The following is a 21,153-nucleotide window of genomic DNA, read 5'->3' as shown; positions in this document are numbered from 1 at the left end:
AGAGAATCATATGGTCCAAGCTTGAAATAATTACCTGTCCACTTGTTTAGGCAGTATGAGCTCATCTACGTCGTGCATGGAGATATACTTTGTCTGGTACATGTATCTGTAGACAAAGTCATTCAGAGCAAGGATCTGGCCATAGTAATGTAGCTGACCAGGACCGAGTGAAGGGAGCCAGCTATCAGACACTTTCAGAAATCTGGGTATAGACCAAGGAATCACCTCCACCAGACCTTGGAGGGAGACATACAGAGAAAGAAAAGGATTGTGCAACTTAACCCATTTAGACCTGAGGACGATTCTACAAATGTCTTCTAAATCAGTTTTCTGAAAAACCTCTGTTTCTATGTCAGTCGTTCTCAAACATTTTCATGTCAAGGACCCCCAAATATATGTGTAATCTGAAAATATGTTGTTAGGGACCCCCCAGAAGCAAAGATTTGAGTTAAAAATGTTCGCTGTCAAAGAATATTCAAAGATTTGCGCCACATTTTCACGATTTTTCAAAAGATAGCAGACCTACAAGCTCGTAGCGCGGCACTCGGTGCCGCGCTATGAGCTTGTAGATCTGCTATTTTTCAATAGCTAAAGCAGGGTTCCCCAATTAATTTTCCTCAAGGGCCATATTTTGAATACGGTACCATGCTGGGGGCCGAGTCCGCACGCGCAAGGTCGAGATTTTGCCCTGAAAATTCATTCATTCAAGACAGTTTGACATGCATAGGCTACTGACCCCCATTTAATGCCATTTATATCTGGGACCCCCCCCCCAAAAAAAAGAACCCTTTTTTGGGGGGGGGGGGGGGGGGAATTCTTCCAGGGGCCGCAAATGGCCCGCTTGCCGCCTATTGGGGAACCCTGAGCTAAAGTATAACCTAATGCTTAAAACACCAAAAGGGGTGTTCCCGCCCAAAAAGGATCCAGTCTCCACAGAATCAGTTTAAAGAAGTATATGTTTACCTATGTGTGTGTAGTAGTCCAGAATCCTCTGAGTATCTGCACTACAGCTGGTCTTATAGATGACCACTCTGGTCACCCCCAGTAGTCTCAGCATCTCCATGGTCTGGACCAGCTGAAAGGTTCACCACACACTGTAAATAACTCACAAGGGTCAACTGAGCTTTGACAACAGTGTTGTTTTCGTCTACTAATACTATGACGAAAAATGTTCGTCGACTACCTTTTTGAGTGGTGTAAACCACTCCAACAACTGGCTTTGTACCCGTGTCTGTTCGTACCAAAAAAGATGTACCCGTGTCTGTTCGTACCAAAAGAAATGTACCCGTGTCTGTTCGTACCAATTTTTTTTTACCCGTGTCTGTTCGTACCAAAAAAAATGAGCATGGTTGCTATGGTCACCCAGTTCACTGGGACCGTCAGAACACAGCTGATCAGTCTATATAAGACCTTACACCACTCAGTTCACACGGGTGTGATTTTTTCACTGACAAAAGCTACATAAAAACTAAATAAAAACTAAGCCATGACGACTAAAACCATGACTAAATATACTGACAATTTCGTCAACCAATAAAAACTAGGCTAAAATGTTAGGAAGGGACTAGTGGACAAGAGATCCAGTACAAGTCATTTTACATTTGGTTGCATGCTGAAAATAGCCGATCTACAAGCTCGAGCTTGTAGATCTGCTATTTTCAGCAAATGTAAAATCAGCCATTACGACGGCATCAAGGCCCGCCAAAATTCATTTTAGTCGAGTAAATCAACTGTAGATTCAGTCGACTAAAATCTTATGACATTTAGTAGACTAGACTAGACTAACACTAAGACATTCCAGGTGACTAAAATATGACAAAAACTAAATGAAGTTTCAGTCCAAGTGTAGCAGAGTGGCTCAGAGCCTCTGCCTGATGGCCTCAAACGTCTAATATCTCCCCTGGTCTTTGGTCTAGTGGTTAAGATGTTGGATTTTCACGCGGAAGGCCCCGAGTTCGAATCCCGGGCGTTACATTGGTGCCGTGACCCGGATGGGGTTTCCCCGTGGGAGGAGGTCAAAAGGGGGGTGAGTGTAGCAGAGTGGCTCAGAGCCTCTTGCCTGATGGCCTCAAAGGTCTAATATCTCCCCTGGTCCAAAGGGATATCCCTTTGGACTAGTGGTTAAGATGTTGGATTTTCACACGGGAGGCCCGAGTTCGAATCCCGGTTGTTACACAAAGACTAATGACTAAACTAAAAATGTAGGGCGGCTGTGGCTCAGGAGGCAGAGCAGGTCGTCCAATGATCCCTGGGTCGGCGGTTCGAATCCAGGCTCCTCCTGTCCACATGTCGAAGTGTCCTTGGGCAAGACACTGAACCCTACATTGCCTCCAATGAGTCGGTCGGTGTGAGCTCGCCACCATTGGTGTGTGAATGTGGGAAGTGAGGACGCTGGCGTCGACTGTTCGCCGCTTTACCTCCCAATGTATGAATGAATGAACCATTGTAAAGCGCTTTGAGCACTTGGAAAAGCGCTATAAAAATGCAATTCATTATTATTATTAAAATAGAAATTTGCTGCCAAAAACAACACTGTTTGACAATGCCGTTAGCCTAGTGAATATGCTGGGTGTTGAGGAGCAGTATACCTGCAGCACGTTGGTGAAACCAAACATTGCAGAGAAGCAGACAGTGAAATTGTGAGGAAAGGAGTCACTTCTCGTCTCCTGGTTCAACACCTCCAGGAACGCTGGCTGATGCTCTAAATCCGTGACTGGGAGGACAAACAAAAACAAATTCACTTTTGTTAATAGGCCACTTTTTCTGAGCTCAATCTTTAAGCCCAAACCACAGCGGTATAGGGACTATCCTTTGGGACAAAACCGTTTTAAGGTCGTTGCATTGGTGTGGTTGGCCTTAAAACGGCTTTGTCTCAAGGAGTCCCTACCGGTGTGTTCTGGGCTTTAAAGACCGATTCATAATATTTCATAAGCAAAGAGACAACCCGGTGCTACTGGATCAGTCATGATAAGACATCAAATAAAAAAGGAGATCCGGACACTCAAAGTTTAAAAAGAGAAGATAGGCCTACTATATTAATCCAAATGATATAGGATCAATATATCTTCTCCTCTTTTTAAACTTTGAGAGCCTGGATCTCCTTTTTTTTTTATCATAAAATTATCATAAAATGTCATGCTTAATACTGTAATACAGTTGAGTTTTCAATTGAATAAAGTGTTAAAATGTGTCATTTTCACAATATTGAAGACATTATGACTTTTGTACCGTCTTTAGTTACAGCAACTTGGAAGGGTACCGCACAGCCTGCGGGGACGGGACACAGGATATCCACTGTTCCGTACTCAAAGTCAAAATGGTTAGAGTGAATGTTGCTGTCACCCTCAGAAATGTGATACTTCCCTTGAATGAATGAATGAATACATTGATTAAAAGTAACAGCATAACACAAATGGAAATAATTGGAGTAATGCATTAAGATGTACAAATATGTTTGTTTTTTGCACGTGTCTGGGCCCAATAACATGAACGTGCACAATGATAGTCAACGGACCAGCGCTGGGTCGAGCTGCAATGACAAATTCGGCCACTATGTCCATTTTGCCTCAGGGTTTCCTCCGGGTGCCGTCTCTATTAATATATACTCTAAGGTTCGAGTCTACTTGGGCAGCGACGCAGCGTGCCTTCAGCGCTTCCCTATGGCACTTCCACTTGACTTCCTGCCTTCAATGGAGACACGCCGTCGCTCGAATGAACTGTAGCGGCCAGTGAGGCATCTATATTTTTTAATATCTATGTTTAAAAACACCCAGGGACTGCACAAAGCGAATGGGAAGAGGCAGGGCATTCCACAGGGTGGGACCGGCCACGCAAACTCTGCCACCTCTAGTGACACATGAGGTTCCGCGGGCACAGTCAAGGGTAGATCTTAGATTTTACTGACATATCATTTTGTCTTTGCTTCCAGGATAACTTAAGTGAAAAGTGTCTCACCTTTACTGTGTTCTACCCTCTTATTATTTTCTTGGCATGAGAGGATGCAACAATAGGCCACTGCTTCTGTCCGCAGTGCCACAGCAATGATACGGACCTGAGAGGATGAGGCAGAGATGAAGTGGTGCTATATGAAAAGGTCATGCGTGTGCAAGCTTTCATCCCGGCCAAACATTAACCCATTCTGCACGGGTGTTTTAAGCATTCTGTTATACTTTAGCTCTTCCGCCGTAGTCTGAAAACCCATCTCTTCAGACTCCACCATGGCCCGTAGCACTAGCCCCTTAGATAGCACTTTATGTAGACTTTTAAATATAGCACGTTATGTAGACTTAGATAGTATTTTAAACAGACTTATAGCATGTTACGTAGACAGCACTAGAATTGCATTTTTATGTAGTCATATCACTTTATAGTACACATGTATAATATATAATATAGTATATAGTTTACATAGATACTCCACTGTTACGTTCTTAGCTTACGCATGTTTCATGATAACTACTTTTATTTATGTAATGTATGCCATGCTTTTTGTTATTGCTTAATGTAAATCGCTCTGGATTAAGAGTGTCTGCTAAATGCCTAAATTGTAAATTGTAGCTATTGAAAAATAGGCGCTACGAGCTTGTAGGTCTGCTATTTTTGAAAAATCTTTGAATATATATTCTTTCAGAGCGAACGTTTTTAACACAAATCTTTGCTTCTGGGGGGTCCCTGGAACAATTTTCAGATGGGGGTCGGTGGCCAATTACTATATATTTTTGGGGGTCCTTGACAGTTGACATGAAAATGTTTGAGAACCACTGACAGAAACAGAAAACTGTCAGGATTTAAGAAGGCATTTGTAGAATCGTCCGCAGGTCTAAATGGGCTAAACTAGCTGCATGACTGCAGTTAATTTGTCAAATCAGCTGAGCGAAAACCAGTGGCGTGCACAGATAGACACTAGGGGGTGCTAGAGCACCCCCTGCCCTTTTGGCAATGTGCCCTTTTGGAAAAAAAAGAGAAAAAAAACTTTTTTTTCCCTTTTTTTTTTTTTTGATTTTTCAAAAATAGCAGACCTACAAGCTCGTAGCGCGCCACTCGGTGGCGCGCTATGAGCTTGTAGATCTGCTATTTTTCAATAGATTAAGGCAACCGGCCGGTTCCACGCGCTGCACAAGGTGCCCTTTTTTAACTTGAGCACCTGCCCCTCTAAATGTTCACACTTTTGGTGGTTAGAAGTAGAACATGATTGATATTAGGATGATTGACTGCATTTGCCCCAGAATATTGTCTTTAAATAAGAAATATTTATCTAGTTTGATGACATAGGCCTACCGCTCGTGTTATGTGACGGTGCTCCATGAATGCTGACAACAGCAGTGTATGCGTCCCATTGACCGCCACTGGACTGCAGGGCTCTGTGTGTGGATTGAAGATATTATTTAATTAGTGTGTGTGTGTGTGTGTGTGTGTGTGTGTGTGTGTGTGTGTGTGTGTGTGTGTGTGTGTGTGTGTGTGTGTGTGTGTGTGTGTGTGTGTGTGTGTGTGTGTGTGTGTGTGTGTGTGTGTGTGTGTGTGTCTTCACATACTTTACATACTAGAGTCTAGTATGTATGAGTCTGCCTATGTGCTATTAACTCATTTTGGATATATTTTTTTTTAAATAATAATCAGTTTTTCTCCTCTCCTGAACAGATAGTCTTGCCGCCATGACTGTCTCATATAAAAAAGAGTCACATTTGTTCCAATAAATAGAACGTTTATTCCCTCCCTCCTGTCTAGCAGGGAAAGACACATAACATAGATTCACTGGCGCTTCCTCCACCGTATGAGTCTGGTGTTCAGTCCATAGGCAGAGACTGTAGGGTTGTCCCGATCGGATCGGGTGATCGGAAATCGGCTCCGATCACATGTTTTTTAAAAGATCGGAATCGGGAAGAAAATATCAGAGTTTGAATTGTCTAATGTATAAGCAATGAGATTTTGTAAAAAAAACGTTGTTTATGCTAGTTGTTTTCCTTCTGGTCCCAGTCAGAGATCATTAAACAAAGACTAGTCACACTCAGGTGTGAAAGACACCTATGATGAAACAAAGGAAATGCAACCGCCGCTATGCATGATGTCATAGGTGTCTGTAGTACTTTGATTGATTGACATTTTTATTAACAGTTTGCAGAATTACAGTACATTTCAAGCACAAACTCAATACAAAGGCTGTTAACTGTGAGTGGACGACCCAATTAAGCATTACACTTGTTTACAACAGGGTCCACCATGTTCAATTCATCAAAACATTAAGAGATGTACAAATAGACACTTCTATATAGACAAAGAACAGTACAGGAATTCATCATAATGGAGGTAAAAAGGGAAAAGAAACATATACAGTGAGGGGAAAAGGGGGGGGCGGTGGGGGGGGATTCAGATTTTACGGGGGCCAGTTTCGAATTGCAGCCATCCGTAGGTGCCCTTTGAGAGCGGTTTTGAAGGAGTCAAGGGATTTGCATGTCTTAATGACTGTTGGTAGGGCGTTCCACATTTTGGTGGCATAGGAGCGAAAATAATTTAGTCCCTTGTTTGTGCCGAATCTGGGTTGAACATGGTTCGTTGCACTCCCTCTGGTGTTGTGGGTGTGGACTTCGTTAACATTAAGGAAGTATTGTTAGGAGAATATTAATTCTCCTCTTGCTAATATACAATTAATTCTCTATAAATTTTCATTTTAACATGTTGCTCTCATAATGTAAATGCTGACTGCAAATAGCTTGGGCCCCTCGTATCATAATTAATACCACCTGCCTTTTCACTCCCCTGCCTTCTCCAAGGTCGGGGCTCTGTTAAACTTTGAACGATGAGCAACCAGTTTGAACCAGTTGTTATCTTGTAAATTAGGACTTGTCATGATTAAGACCCACCTACTTGCGGATTCTGTGTCATTCATATAAGCACTGAAAGTGCATTTATTCTTTATGTCTACCCAGCGTCTCGTGTCGAGAGGTTGTGTGGCATCATTTTGTACAATCTTACCATGGAATAAATATACCATCTCAGACCAGACCATTTCTCCAAGAGCTTTTAATTGTCATCGTGTGCATAATTAATCTTGGTCTAACAATTGGCGCTGCGAGCAGAGGTCATCCAGGTCACCGCCCTCCAGGCCCTTCGGGTGTTTTGCCGTCGGCTGATTAACCATCTCGGAGGCTTTCTGCCAACCGGCCCCGGACCGCACATAGAAAACAGCGAGGGGGAGCCGCGTTTCCAAACACCCGGAGGGGCCAGGAGCACAGCGGGCTGGATCTCAAAAGAACAAACAAGACATGCACACGGTGAGGTTTTTCTAAAAACTATAAATCTTGTTCCTGTGAATCGGGGGGGAATATTTAAGGTTGTAAAGATAAATTGAGTATTAACTCATATGTCGGGACCGTGTTTACATATGTCGGTCTGAACGGAGGTCCGTTTCAGAGGTTAGTCTAATGGTCTGTAAGCATTCGAGGTAGTGGTGAAACAGAGATTATTCTAAGGTCCGCAAGCATTCGAGGTAGAGGTGCTGCGAAGGTCAGTTTTCTGATGGTTAGTTAATGGTCTGCAAAGCATTCGAGGTAGTGGTGCCAGCAGAGGTTAATCTAAGGTCCGCAAGTGTTCGAGGTAGAGGCACGCGGAGGTCAGTCTTAATATTTAAGGTGTTCTTGACACTTTAAGTGACTGAGGGTATTTATGCTTGTTTAACCCACGGTATAACCAGCCTAGCTAAAGAAATTTAACTAGAAAAGGTCACTGAGATCGTTATCAGTGAGGAATAAAGATGGGCAACCATCGGTCATCATCAAGATTAGGTGATGAGGGACATGAAATAAAACACGGTCCTGTAGTTTTTTTAGCTGTCTGTCTGAATGGTATTTTATGGGTTTTTGACTCACTGACACTGCTATTGTCATGCAATGGTCGGATAGGGCGTAAAACAGTGAGGGACGCGCTGTATGTGCGTGTTAAAAAGAGCCAAGGGCAATGTATGGGTTTTTCTGAGAAAGGTACACTGAGTGTGAACCAAGTGATTGAACTTGGTGAAAAGCTAACCCAGACAAAGTTAAGTCTCTCTAAGTAAAGAGAGCATAGACAAAGTCAAACAAAATAAAAGGTCCTAAATGTGCAAAGTTGATGCAGAAAGAGGCAGTAACAAGAGCGATACTGGATGAATGTGTAATGTGATCTCCATAAAGAAGTGTTTGCAATGTGGATGAAGGAAGAATGAGTGGATGACGGAGCAGAGCTCAGACAGAGAGAATGATGTGAAAGTGATGTCTAAAATAGAATCAGTGATGGATGAGAATTCGCAACCTCCCTCTTTACATTTTTATGGGAGCCCCTACTCGCATGTGTTTTGTCTGTATCACCTCTGCAGGCACTGCTGCAGATCGACCCAGATCTTGGTTCCCCCCCCCATACCAGCCATTCTACGCCCTGCCTGCCCTGTCCAGCAAAGCAACCAGCATTCCAGCACGAGCAGAGCCCGCAGCCCTCCCCGCTTCACAGCAGCGTTAACCCCTTCACAACCTATGACGGAAATGGACGTGCATCGTTGGGTTAATGCTTCAGCACCCCAAACGATGCCTCTGCACAAAGTGGACAGCAGCAGCCCTGTCAACACACATGCCTGTGACCTCTGCAACCCCACGGCCTCCTACGCCATATCTCCATATCGACGACCCTGCCCACTCTGGAAGAAACACAGTCTGCACAGATGTGGGCTGCCCTCAGCCTATGGACTTGATTCAACTCAATGACGCAGGCGACACCCAACGCTCGTCCTGCACTGACATTTCAGACCCAGTGCTGTCTAAACAGTGACAGTACAAAAGGGCACACCAACATATTCGACTAACAGCCTATAGAGGACTGGCACGGTGCCCCGATCACAGGGCGCCTCACAAACGTATCATCTGCCAGGTGCTGGGCCCACCTCAAATGAACTGTATCCTGACCCATGGGCCCAGCAAGAAGAGGAGGATGAAACCAACGTACCACCGGCCGACATGCAGACAGCTGACGACAACGAGAGTGGTGGAAAGGGAGGTGAAAAGAACCAACAGCTGAATGGAGAGCGGCTTGCCCGTTACTGAGGGGGAACAGAGGTCAGGGCCGCACGGGGAGGGGTCAGGCGACTCCAAGGGAGACCACGGAGACCAGGGATGATGGAGATGACGGGCGCTGGGCCGGATTGTCTGGTGAGGGGAGGCGGACGAGAGAGCTGGGGCCGATGCTGCACTGTGCGTTCAGACGTCGAGTCAGTCACAGGTTAAGGTTATGCACTCCATACACCCACTCAAACACTACATAAACACGCTCCAAAAGGCACACATACATCCCCACACAACCTGAGAAATAAAACATGTCCCATGCCGTCAAGCAAACAAACATCCTCTGAGCCATTTTCATTGCATTATACCACACTTAAATTGCAATCAAGCAGATCATAATCATGCCTTAAAAACACCACACGCAAACAAACACCCTCTGAAGCATGAATCACGACCCCACGCCTCATTTCATTCATACACCCCCTGTGCCATGACAATGCACGACACCACCACTTAAGTCTCACACAGAGAAGATTGTTTTTTATTATTATTACTATGTGTTTTAGAATGTCCCTTGTCCACATATGCCTCACAGTGTTCGTTTATAAACTGCCCATGTATTTTTGACCTGGTGTTCAACTGCAGTTGAGGGAAACCGTACTCAAATGTTTAAAGTAAAAGTATCGATACTGCAAAATAGAGAAAAAGGTACATGTTGTTGGAAAGATGGCGAGAAAGGCCATTTTGTTATGTATTTAATGATACGTATTTACCAATATGAATATGAAAAGCCCAATACCATAATGTCGGAAGGGGCAGCGTCTTAAAGCTGCTTTTGGAAACTAAGGGGTTAAAACAGAAAACTCCAAATACCATTTTGGCGTGTAGAGCCATAAACTATTAAGATAACCTTTGAGTTATCAACTAATCAATCATCTGGACTCTGGAGGAGTCCCGTTGAGGAGAATTTGTAAGAAGGTAATAGAGTACAAGTACTCAAGCCAGGACTGTAAAACCTCATTAAACAAGTGAATATTAACTTTATCTTTAATGTTAATATGTTAAACTGTAAATCTATATTAATATCTTTTAAGGATGAATACTTTAGAGGAAAACTACAATACATTGGTTGCTGTCCCTGTCTGCAGCCCACTGGGGCACACCCCCCACACTCCTATACAGCAACGATGCCCCCAAGTAGAAAACACACACAAGCAGCATTCTAACTGTTGTCTGTATTTCTGTTCAGTCTGAGTAAAAGTATCAGAGTATACCAGAATACCTTAGAATGAGTTTGACACAGACGATGAAGGCCAGGAGAAAACAATACTTTATCTACCCGCCCGCTGGGGGGAAGAATTAATACTATCTGTTTTACGCTGGGGCAGAAATGAGATGTAAACTCATGGCACACAGGGCAAAGTTATTGGGAACATGTAACCAAATCCCACAAAATAACAGATCTACAATAATTCAAAATTATCCATCACATGTACTCATTTTGAGTTTCAGATGGTTTATACATGAGGTTCCAATGTCCTAAATGTATTGTAGTGGTTCAAATATACTACGCTTTGTGATAAGTATGAAGCTGGAAGTAACTGAGTTTCAGTATAATATTAGAAATATTGAAGTTTGCTAATAGGCCTAGACAAGTTAGTGAAACTGTGATTTAAATGTTGACAGAAATGTAGGTGCCTCTCTGAGGCAAATAAATTAATAAATAATGACCATTGTGTCTTTAAGGTAATTAGTAAAATTACATAACATATGTTGCAACTAAAGGGAGGAAGGCCTACAGCTGATTCAAGACACATTTTAACCCCCATTGTGGTAGGGTACTACCCTACCTATCGATGTGTCAAATTAAATTCATATCTATTCCAGCTGGATGATTCTAAATTAGCTTACACACTGCTACATTTGTGACACGCTCCACAGACATGTTTTCGCACCGGTTATGTTCTTCATAGCCACACGGTGACCATGCTCTGGTGTCTATTATTATTGTTAATATATATGTATATATATCTTTTAGATTAATTCTCTTGTCTTTCTTGGCTGCCTGTGCGTCAACATGCAGAGCAATATATTAACTGTTATCTCATAGGAGTATAACCCCCCCCACGCATCCCTGTGTGCTGCAGGAAAACTGGACTGACTGAGGGGACCGTGCAGGCGTGCACAGCCGTGACTGACTGGCAGGTTATACCAGGATCTTGACATTTTATTTTGTTTTAATTCTCCAACGCTTACACGTATGGCGCAGGCAACATGTGCTTTCCTTGCTTGTTTTATCATACCATTTGACAGGCGGATGCATGCCGACAGTGGCAGACTTTGATGGGCACGTGATCATGACCGCTCCTTGAAAACTCCCATGTCCTCTCTGCTGACATGGCGTCCACCAACAGACGCAGTTTTTATTTACGGCTTTGGTGTTTTTCTACTTTCCTTTTTGTCCGCTTTGTTGACAAAATGAGAAGATCGCAGCTGTGTCTGCTTGTGAGACAGCTGTACTGATTTCAAATTACTTTCTCTACCAATTCTTGACTTACAGATTCCGTATGCTCACTTCCTGCTTGAGCAGAAGAAACCTACTACATCCAGTATCTATAGGTAGGTATTGATTAGGTAAGTTATGCGCAGGCGTCCACATTATTCCATAGGCATACCGCTGGAGCCGACCAGGAGGAAACACCGGAGCAGAGGCCAAACCCTTGGCCTCGGAGCTCATAACATATTTGTTCTGCTATAACTAAAAGTCTTTTCAGGATGAATATTGCCCTGCCCACCCAGGGGCCACAGCTGTCTGCATCTCCAACCTGATGACCTCATATTCAAGGATATCACCAAGATTAAAAATCTCTTCCGCGCCCTATTGACCAGCCCATCGGCAGCATGAGCCCCAGAAAGAGAGACATGGAGTCATGCCACACACTACAAAGGATTCAACCCAGGCCTTCCGGTGATTGACGGCTTCATCGACGAGGAGATTCGTTTCTACTACAACCAACCTGGCCCAGACCCCTGCCCATCCATCCATCTTCAACCGCTCATCCGTAGTCGGGTCGCGGGAGCAACAGCTCCACCAGCTCACCAGTCAAGGAGCTACGATCTGGCTACGTGGAGCCTAGTTGTCATACACACATAACTGCCTACCTCTGAATGTCTACCGTCTCTACCTCTCATTGGCACAACCTTGCACATGCATACATACACATGCACACCCCCCAACTACCTCTCACTGAACTACCTCTCGCTGGCACGTGCGCACACGCACACACGCCTGTGCAAGCCTCTACTGCACACGGAAGCACTCGTGTACTCATTGGATTTCCACACGCACGCCGACCCGGACGGACCGAACCTAACAATATGTCACTGGGATGAATGGTGTACCTTCTAATGTCTTAATTGATGTTTGCATGCATGTCACATGTCCACCTGTAGCTCTGCCTGGATTTGGTATCTTGTTTATCTGGGTTATGTCAAAGGTGATGAGGGAGCGGGCCACATGGCCACAAATGGTGTTTGAGGGTTTTTGATTCAAAGTGATTTCACAAATGGTGTTTGAGGGTTTTTGATTCAAAGTGATTTCACACATAGGGCAAATTAATGGGCGTCTTCTCACTAACCGCATGCCATTTTGTTCTGTTTTTTTCCACAGGCCAGACAATGCTGCTCCCGTGTTGTGGGTTCACTGTCTGACTTTAATCTAACTTAATGCTATACTCCTTTCCTGGGTGTTAGACAGGAGACAGGAAGGTCACTGTCTTCACGATGCCAAATCTTCCTGTTTGATATCTGCAAACAGTGTTTGTTTCCCAGGTGGAGATTTACAATGGACTACTGTACGTAATCAGAATTCTACCTCCCACTAGGTTCCCGGTCTGAACGAGAAATTGTGTTGGCAGCGGGCTAAAGGGAGGCCTGTTGTTGCTGGTGATAAATATGCTGCTAGGGTGATGATTTCATTCGATATAGGAAAACTTGCACTTTGTACGAGGTTGCACCTTTACGTTGGGTACTCGCCCCTCTGGTTGTCTTTTGTGTTCCATTTTTACATTTGGTTATTGTTCAAGTATTTTGATTGTGATGTATTTTGCTTTGCTTGAAAACGTGTGGGTGTCCTCTCTTGGTAAAATCAGCCTGAAATGTCCAGCTGTGATTGATGTGCTCTTTTGCAACCATTGGGGGGAATTCCACTGATGTGTGTCCTACGGCAATCTCCGTTGTAATTGTATATTCACATTTGATTGTTTAGTTTAAGTTGTTTAAATAAACAAAAGGGAGGATTGTTAGGAGAATATTAATTCTCCTCTTGCTAATATACAATTAATTCTCTATAAATTTTCATTTTAACATGTTGCTCTCATAATGTAAATGCTGACTGCAAATAGCTTGGGCCCCTCGTATCATAATTAATACCACCTGCCTTTTCACTCCCCTGCCTTCTCCAAGGTCGGGGCTCTGTTAAACTTTGAACGATGAGCAACCAGTTTGAACCAGTTGTTATCTTGTAAATTAGGACTTGTCATGATTAAGACCCACCTACTTGCGGATTCTGTGTCATTCATATAAGCACTGAAAGTGCATTTATTCTTTATGTCTACCCAGCGTCTCGTGTCGAGAGGTTGTGTGGCATCATTTTGTACAATCTTACCATGGAATAAATATACCATCTCAGACCAGACCATTTCTCCAAGAGCTTTTAATTGTCATCGTGTGCATAATTAATCTTGGTCTAACAGTATCTACACAGGTACATGGGTATCTTGGTGGAGTATCGAATCTTGTGGACCAGACCCATTGCAAGATGCTGTACTCTGTCGCCGACCCTAAGCCATGCCAGTCTGTCAAAGTGGGCAGGGGTGAGGTGGGTTCGGGGGGTGAGGCCAAGTAGGAGCCTGACCAGTTTGTTTTGGGAGGTCTGGAGCCTAGTTTTAAGGGCCTTTGAGGTGCTGTGGTACCAGGAGGTGCATGCATAGTCAAAGAAGCCTTGTACAAGGGCTCCTGTTAAGGTCTTCAAGGTGTTTTTGTCGACCAGTGAGGAGATCCTGTAAAGGAATCTTGTTCTTTGGTTGACTTTTTTGATTACGTTGGTGGCCATTTTATCACCGGAAAGATTAGCCTCCAGGATGGAACCTAGGTAGGTAATTTCATCTTTACGTGTGATAACATTGTCACCCACTCTAACCAAGAAGCCATTTGCCTTGCTGAGATTACTATTAGATCCAAAGAGAATGGATTCAGTTTTTCCCAGGTGTAAAGATAGTTTGTTATCAGCTAGCCAGGTGCAGATTCTACCGAGTTCAGAGCTGAGGGCATTTTCAACCTGCAGTTTGTCCCTGTCCGAGACCAGCAGTGCTGAGTCATCTGCGAACAGGAACAAGTTGCAGTCACATGCTGAAGTCATGTCGTTTACATATATTAGGAACAGTAGAGGCCCTAGTATGCTTCCTTGTGGAACGCCACAGCTCACTGGGAGGGGGGGGGGGGACAGTGTTCCGTTCACTTCCACCATCTGTTCTCTCCCCTCCAGGTCACTGATGTGCTATCGAAACCAATTGCTTTTAGCTTGTTAACCAGTATGGAGTGGTTCACGGTGTCAAAAGCCTTTTGGAGGTCCAGCATGACCATGCCGCAGTATTTGCCAGCGTCTACCTCTTGTTTGATGTGGTCGCTCAAATAGAGAAGGCATGTGTCAGTGGAGTGGGATGTTCTGAAGCCGGATTGGAACTCGTACAATAATTTATTAGTGGCAAGATACTTTTCAACCTGTTCATAGACTATTTTTTCCATCACTTTCAAGATGGAGCTTAGAATAGAAATAGGGCGGTAGTTGCCGGGGTCTAATTTACTCTCTTTCTTGTGCAGGGGGGTTACTTTGGCCAGTTTGAAATCTAGGGGGACCTGTCCCTGTTTGATGGAGAGGTTTACTATGTGGGTGATGATTGGAGCTATAGAGATGGCTGAGTCTCTGAGAAATTTGGAGGGAATATTGTCATGGCCAGTGGCCTTGTGGGGTTGGAGGGCACTCAGTTTCTTAAGTACCTCATCAGTTGTTACCATAACTAGTTTAAAATCGTCTTTACAAACACCTAGGTTTCTGTAGAAGGTTTGAATGTGCTCTACACCAAAGTGCCCAGAGTGGGAGAGCAGATTGTTAACCAGCGTTGTTGCTATGTTTGTAAAGAAGATGTTCAAGTAGTTGGCCACATCAAGCTTGTCAGTGATGAGAGTGTTGTTTGCTTTAATGTTTATGTTTGAAAACCTGGTTTTCAGTTTCTGACTACAGCCTAGTTGGTTGTTGAGTAGCTTCCAGAGCTCTCGAGGATTGTTTTTGTTTTCCTCAGCTTTATTATTAATAAAGTTACTTTTGGCGGATTTGATCATGGCAGTAACACTATTTCTTAGCCTGTTTTGTTGGGTTTTTAGGTTGTCCAGCTGAGCTTGGAGACCCCTGTTGAAGCGCTTGGCAAGCTTTGACTTGCATTTTAGAAATTCAGAGCATTTTTTGTCTCTGGCATTCGTTGCAGTCAGTATGTCCGAATTCATCCATGGCTCCGAGCGGGTTTTGACCCTGATGGTTCTCAGAGGAGCCATGTTGTTCAGTACTGATGTAAATTTGGTTTTGAAGCCAAGCCAAGCTTCTTCGACAAGTGTGCTGTTTAGCTCATCGGACCAATCCAGACTCTCCAATTCTTGGTTAAAGACCTCACTAGAGTAGGTTTTGAGGTCCCTTGATATGACTGCTTTGTGGCAGCCAGACTTTGGTTTTTGTTTTTTGCGGGTACAGAATATCATGAAATGATCACTAAGCCTGCATACAATAACACCTTTCTTGGAGATTCTGGATTTGTCCGAGGTCAGAATGAGATCAATGACAGTTTGAGTAGAAACACACACTCTAGTGGGTTGGGTAATAAGCTGGCTAATACTATGCAGATCACAAAACCTACTAAATGATTTGAAAACAGGCGCCTCTTTACGCTGTACGTCTGTATTCAGATCGCCCATCAGGATTTTCTTTGCACCCTCCTCCTCAGCTAAGCATCCCTCAAGAATATCATAAAAACCTTGCTGGTCAGGAGGTCTGTAGACTGTGCCAACTAGTACTGATTTCACATTTTTGAAAATTAATTCAACCCACACAGTTTCAATTTCAACATGCTGTAAGTCAGTACGGGTAATGAATTCAGTATCTTTGTGGATATACATGCAAACACCACCCCCATTACGGTTTCTATCATTTCTGACTACTGAGTAGTTCTCAATTTCAATCTCAGCGTCCCTGATGGATTCATCTAGTTTGGTCTCAGAAAAACACAAAATGTTTGCCTTGCCGGTAAGGAATAATTCTCTAATTTCGGCCAGTTTGGAATAAAGGCTGTTTATATTGAGATGAAAAAGGTGAATACCATTGTTGTTGAGGATTGAGTTGTTGATGTCAGCAGTTGAGAAGAGTTGATCAGGTCCATTGTCTTTGTTAGTAGCCATGGGTGGAATAGGGGGAAGGGAAGGGGAGCGGGCGTCCTCGGTGGGGGTGGGGGGGGGGGAGATTCACGTTCAGCTCCGTTCCTTTGTTTGATTGCCTTGGAGGATCTGCGTTGGGTCCCCAAGTCGTCTCCGTGCCCGTAAATTGAGTTGGCTGTGTGGCCGTGACCGTCTCATGTGTTGGCCTTGCGATGGGTCCCCAAGTCGGCTCCGTGCCCGTACCTTGAGTTGGCTGTGTGGCCGTGACCGTCTCTTGTGTTGTCCTTGCGTTGGGTCCCCAAGTCGGCTCCGTGCCCGTACCTTGAGTTGGCTGTGTGGCCGCGACCGTCTCTTGTACTCTCTCTGAATGAGAGAGATACTCTTTAAGAGTTTTAACTTGGCTTCAGTTCTATAAGCTGTAGAACTGTATTCACTCTAATTAACCAAATACACCATTAAATTACCGGTAGCAGGTCCGCTCGCCTTCATGCTTGTGATTATTTAAAAGGTATTATCATATTAATTTATCATTAAGTTCACTCTGTATATCCACGGGCATAATAGCATGATGATGCCATTACAAAACATGGGCTACATGGAAGAAATGTGATTAATAAAATGAAATTAACTGCTAGAAGGTCCTAAATTAACTTAATTAAGCAGTCACCGTCTCTGTGACATGTTGTTCTTTCTAAATTTTACAGAGTATAGAGATCGACTACTATGCAATCAAATAAATCTGTATACAAGATCATTTCAGATTTCAGAGAGGGAGTGAAATACTAAATTAACTGTTAACTACATTTAAAAAAATCGCGGGGGCGAGTTGGTAAAGGGGCGAGCAGTCTCGTATTCATTTTTGCTATGATTCCATGCTTTCATAGAAAGAAGAAAAAAAACAGTCATTCTAAATAAAATTATAGTCACATTTTGCCTTTCAATAATTGAAAGGCAACACATACAGACTAGACTAGAGTGACATACATTAGTATATTTGTTATTGTGATATGGCATAAGTGTTATATAAAAATATAAAGATCGGATCAGGAAAGATCGGTATTGGTACAGTATGTCTCAAAATCAAATCGGGAGTGAAAAAACGTGATCGGGACATCCCTAGCAGAGAGTTTGCGGAAGCTGGAGACAAAAATTGACCGTGCCAGTGACTGCGTTTCAACTGCTGTCCGTACAACAGTGAAAAGCAGCCTCTTGATTGGTCCATGGTGACGACGTAACATACGTAACATGTTGCATGATTTTTCAAAACGGGAGAGGTCGACCTCCCGTTAGTTCGACCTGTGCTGCGGGTTACAAATCACCTGCACTGCGGGTTAAAAATGGTTAGTATAATGGTCAAACTAACAGGAGGAGGTTGAACCAATGCCATGCACGCTGCTACCTTTCAAAACAACATTATCTGCCCTCGACGCAAAAACTTTCCACAGAAACGAAGCAAGTGCAGTTATTTCAGATAATAGACTCCAACATATATCCCACATAGCTCACTCACTCATGTAGAACGTAGAAACAAAACGGCAGTGGCGTGCGTAGACATTTAGAGGGGCAGGTGCTCAAGTGAAAAAAGGGCACCTTGTGCAGCGCGTGGAACCGGCCGGTTGCCTTAATAGTGGGAGATTTATAGATTTTTGGGCCTAAATAATATATTAGAAGCTTTTTTTTATCAAGAATTGATTTTATTAATTTTTTTTCAAAAGGGCACATTGCCAAAAGGGCAGGGGGTGCTCTAGCGCCCCCTAGGGTCTATCTGTGCACTCCACTGCAAAACGGACCTTGTTTTTTCTATCTTTCAAGCATGAGGAGCAGATTATTAGCACACTATGGTGACGTCAGCTTTTTGTTACGCCGATTGGCTAAATTAGTCTGTCTGTCAAGGCAACTAATTACGCCCACTTTTCAAGCTGCCTATGAGTCAAACTCGAGACTCTTACAGTGTTTCCACACCTAAGCGCAAAACGGCCGACAGCCGCGGACAGAAGAAGCTGTCCGCAGCTTCTTTTTCCGGGTTTTTAGACAGCTGGTCGATGGAAAAGAAGCCCCACCTCCGCGTTTCCGGGAATCTGGCCGCCGCGGCAGTCGTCCGCGGAGGCTGAGCTTAATTTCCATCCACCAGCTGTCTAAAAACCCGGAAAAGAAGCTGTCCGACAGCCGAAAACGTCCGCGGCTCTTTAGTAAGTCTGGCAGCACCTATAGCGCGGAGGAAGCGTCAGTGAATCCATGTCAGGGACGTGCACACATAGACATCAATGGGGGCTTCAGCCCCTGCCCGTCAACCCCATGCAAATGCCACTCCTTTCCTTTTCATGCCATGCTGGAAGGCAGCATTCAGGAGATTTGCTTTTTTTTCCAAAGTCTCCTGAACGTGAACACGATATTTTGCACTGAACAAATGTGTTTAGAAATCCATGTCGTATATTACACACCGCATTTCCACTAGCTAAAGAGTGCTGGGTTGCGCCCGAAAATAGCTGATCTACAAGCTCTCAACGCGTCGCAGCGCGACGCGTTGTGAGCTTGTAGATCTGCTATTTTTTGTCCAAAAGTGCCCCTTCCCTCTCTAACACTCTCTGCACGTCCCTGATCCATGTTATGTGTCTGGCAGAAAGCCAGGCCAAACATTTGGTACATGTATGCATTACATTCCAAACTATCATCACACGTACAACGAGTGGGACAACATCACCTGGTCGTTGAGGGACAGGTCTTGAACGTAACGTTGCTGCTGGGTTCGGGGCCAGGAAGATTGTGTTCCTATACATGCATGGTGAAAACAGAACCACATTTAGGGTTAGAACTCAACATTTTTCAAATGAGGAAATTAAGCAGGGACGCCCACTATACAGTAGGCCTATACATACAGTATGCATGAGATATGTATTGTGTTGCACAATTAGACGTGTTTGACATACCTGTATAAGAGCAGCAGAGTGAGAAAGACAATGATGACAAAACTCCACTTCAGTGTCCTCAGCTGGCACCCTGACAAACTTTGTCATAGACTTGTTTGATAGCACTATATCATTAGTGTTGATGCGTATTGATGATTTAACCACTTAAACAATACTGTCAATACTTAGGAAACTTGCTCTGTACATGGTCTCACGTTGTGAGCTTGTAGATATGCTATTTTTGGCTAAATTATCCTCAGATAAGGATGCTATTATGGTTCAAGGTTAACACGGTGACTGCGGAGAATTTAAATAGTGAAATAAACTTCACTGCTGAGTATTTCACTAACCTTTGAAGACAGTATGCCTTAGATCTGCTGCGCAGCAAATATTTCGACGACTGTCATGTATATAATGCCTTATAAACTCATTATAATGCATTATAAACATTTTTTAACTGGGTGCAAGAAATTGATATGTGTTATTTTACCTCCATGTTTTTAATCAGTAAAAGAAAGAAGAAGAAAACAAAGAACTATAAATAGAGAATTGTTATTTGCATATTCTTACCAAGGTTATTACAGATTTGTTTGATATTTAAACCCTATGCAGAGGCAGAGCAGAACCATATCCACTTGTTGCAGGTCACACTTTTTGTAACTTGCATTTTTCTGCCAAATTCTTAAACCTTTTTGGAGAATTATTGGAATTAAGAATACTCATTTTGCCGTACTCATTTGGTCTTTCTATCCACATTTCTTGGTGAGTAACGTTTGTGACAGATGAAATCATCTTTGAGTGACACATGTACTGAAAGCGTCCCCAGAAGCGAGTAAAGGCTCATTCATAGTCTGGATTTTCGGTGGTGAGGTGACCACCGCTCCGGTGGTGAGGTGACCACCGCTCCGGTGGTGAGGTGACCACCGCTCCGGTGGTGAGCTGACCACCGGAGCTGAAATAACGTTGAGCGGTGGTGAGTAAAAACAGAGAGAAGGGCTGGGGCGGTGGCGGTGGTTTGCTCTTCACCGCGGCTCGTGACGTCATGTTGTAGTTCGGTGGTCACCTAACCACCGAAAATCCAGACTATGTATGAGCCTTCATACATAGTCTGGATCTGGTATTTGATAGTCTGGTCTGTCAAATACCTGACGGGGTGGTTTTCAAGGTTATAACAAATAGAAGCCAATGCATCTGAGGTAGACGTGTTTGACATACCTGTATAAGAGCAGCAGGGTGAGAAAGACAAAGACAAAGACAAAACTCCACTTCAGTGTCCTCAGCTGGCACCCTGACAAACGCATCATGGCCGTGTCCTATTGGCTGCTGTCCCCACATGCAGATAGACATGTCATTATAAGACAATAAGGTCAGGAGACAGTAACATTTGTGACGTTTGGAACAAAATGTGTAGAAGTTGCGTTGTTGTTTTTTGCTAAAATGTGCCTTCAAGGTTGCGCTATAGGGCAATGTTAAAATGGTGGTTACTCAACGTAGTGGAAATGTGCGTGCAAAGTTTCACAGAATTTGGATGCACACCATAGAAACACGCACGTGACATGTTTTACATTATGTCTGCTTAATGTAACACGTGGCCAGAATAATCTGAAAACCTGCATCTCCCATCATAGTCAGTCCGTCAGTCACGCCTCGTGACACGCTCCATATATGGCCAATACAGAATTTGGATCTCCATATGTGGAGCTGACTATCATCACCTGGATCTCCATAATGAAGATCAAGACCCTGAC

The 21,153-nt window shown here is 43.7% G+C and overlaps 1 protein-coding gene across 1 annotated transcript; it reads right to left on the bottom strand.

Annotated features, from left to right (window-relative positions):
* Positions 1 to 30: 30 nt before the first annotated feature.
* LOC306920645 (uncharacterized protein) lies at positions 31 to 19,262 on the bottom strand (the record flags this gene model as incomplete). The annotated part of the gene is made up of 7 exons (XM_079497454.1): positions 19,201 to 19,262; positions 5,278 to 5,360; positions 3,955 to 4,051; positions 3,229 to 3,363; positions 2,589 to 2,713; positions 964 to 1,075; positions 31 to 236 (listed from the first exon to the last, which is right to left on the bottom strand). The coding sequence occupies exons 2-7, from the start codon at positions 5,302 to 5,304 to the stop codon at positions 31 to 33; spliced, it is 702 nt and encodes a 233-aa protein (XP_079353580.1). The 5' UTR covers positions 5,305 to 5,360; positions 19,201 to 19,262.
* Between the last annotated feature and the right edge of the window lie 1,891 nt (positions 19,263 to 21,153).

The sequence above is a fragment of the Electrona antarctica genome, assembly GCF_951216825.1.
Source record: "Electrona antarctica genome assembly, chromosome: 3".
NCBI classification, from domain to species: Eukaryota; Metazoa; Chordata; class Actinopteri; order Myctophiformes; family Myctophidae; genus Electrona; species Electrona antarctica.
Note: the sequence above shows the minus strand (reverse complement) of the source record. Positions and strands in the feature narration are given on the sequence as shown.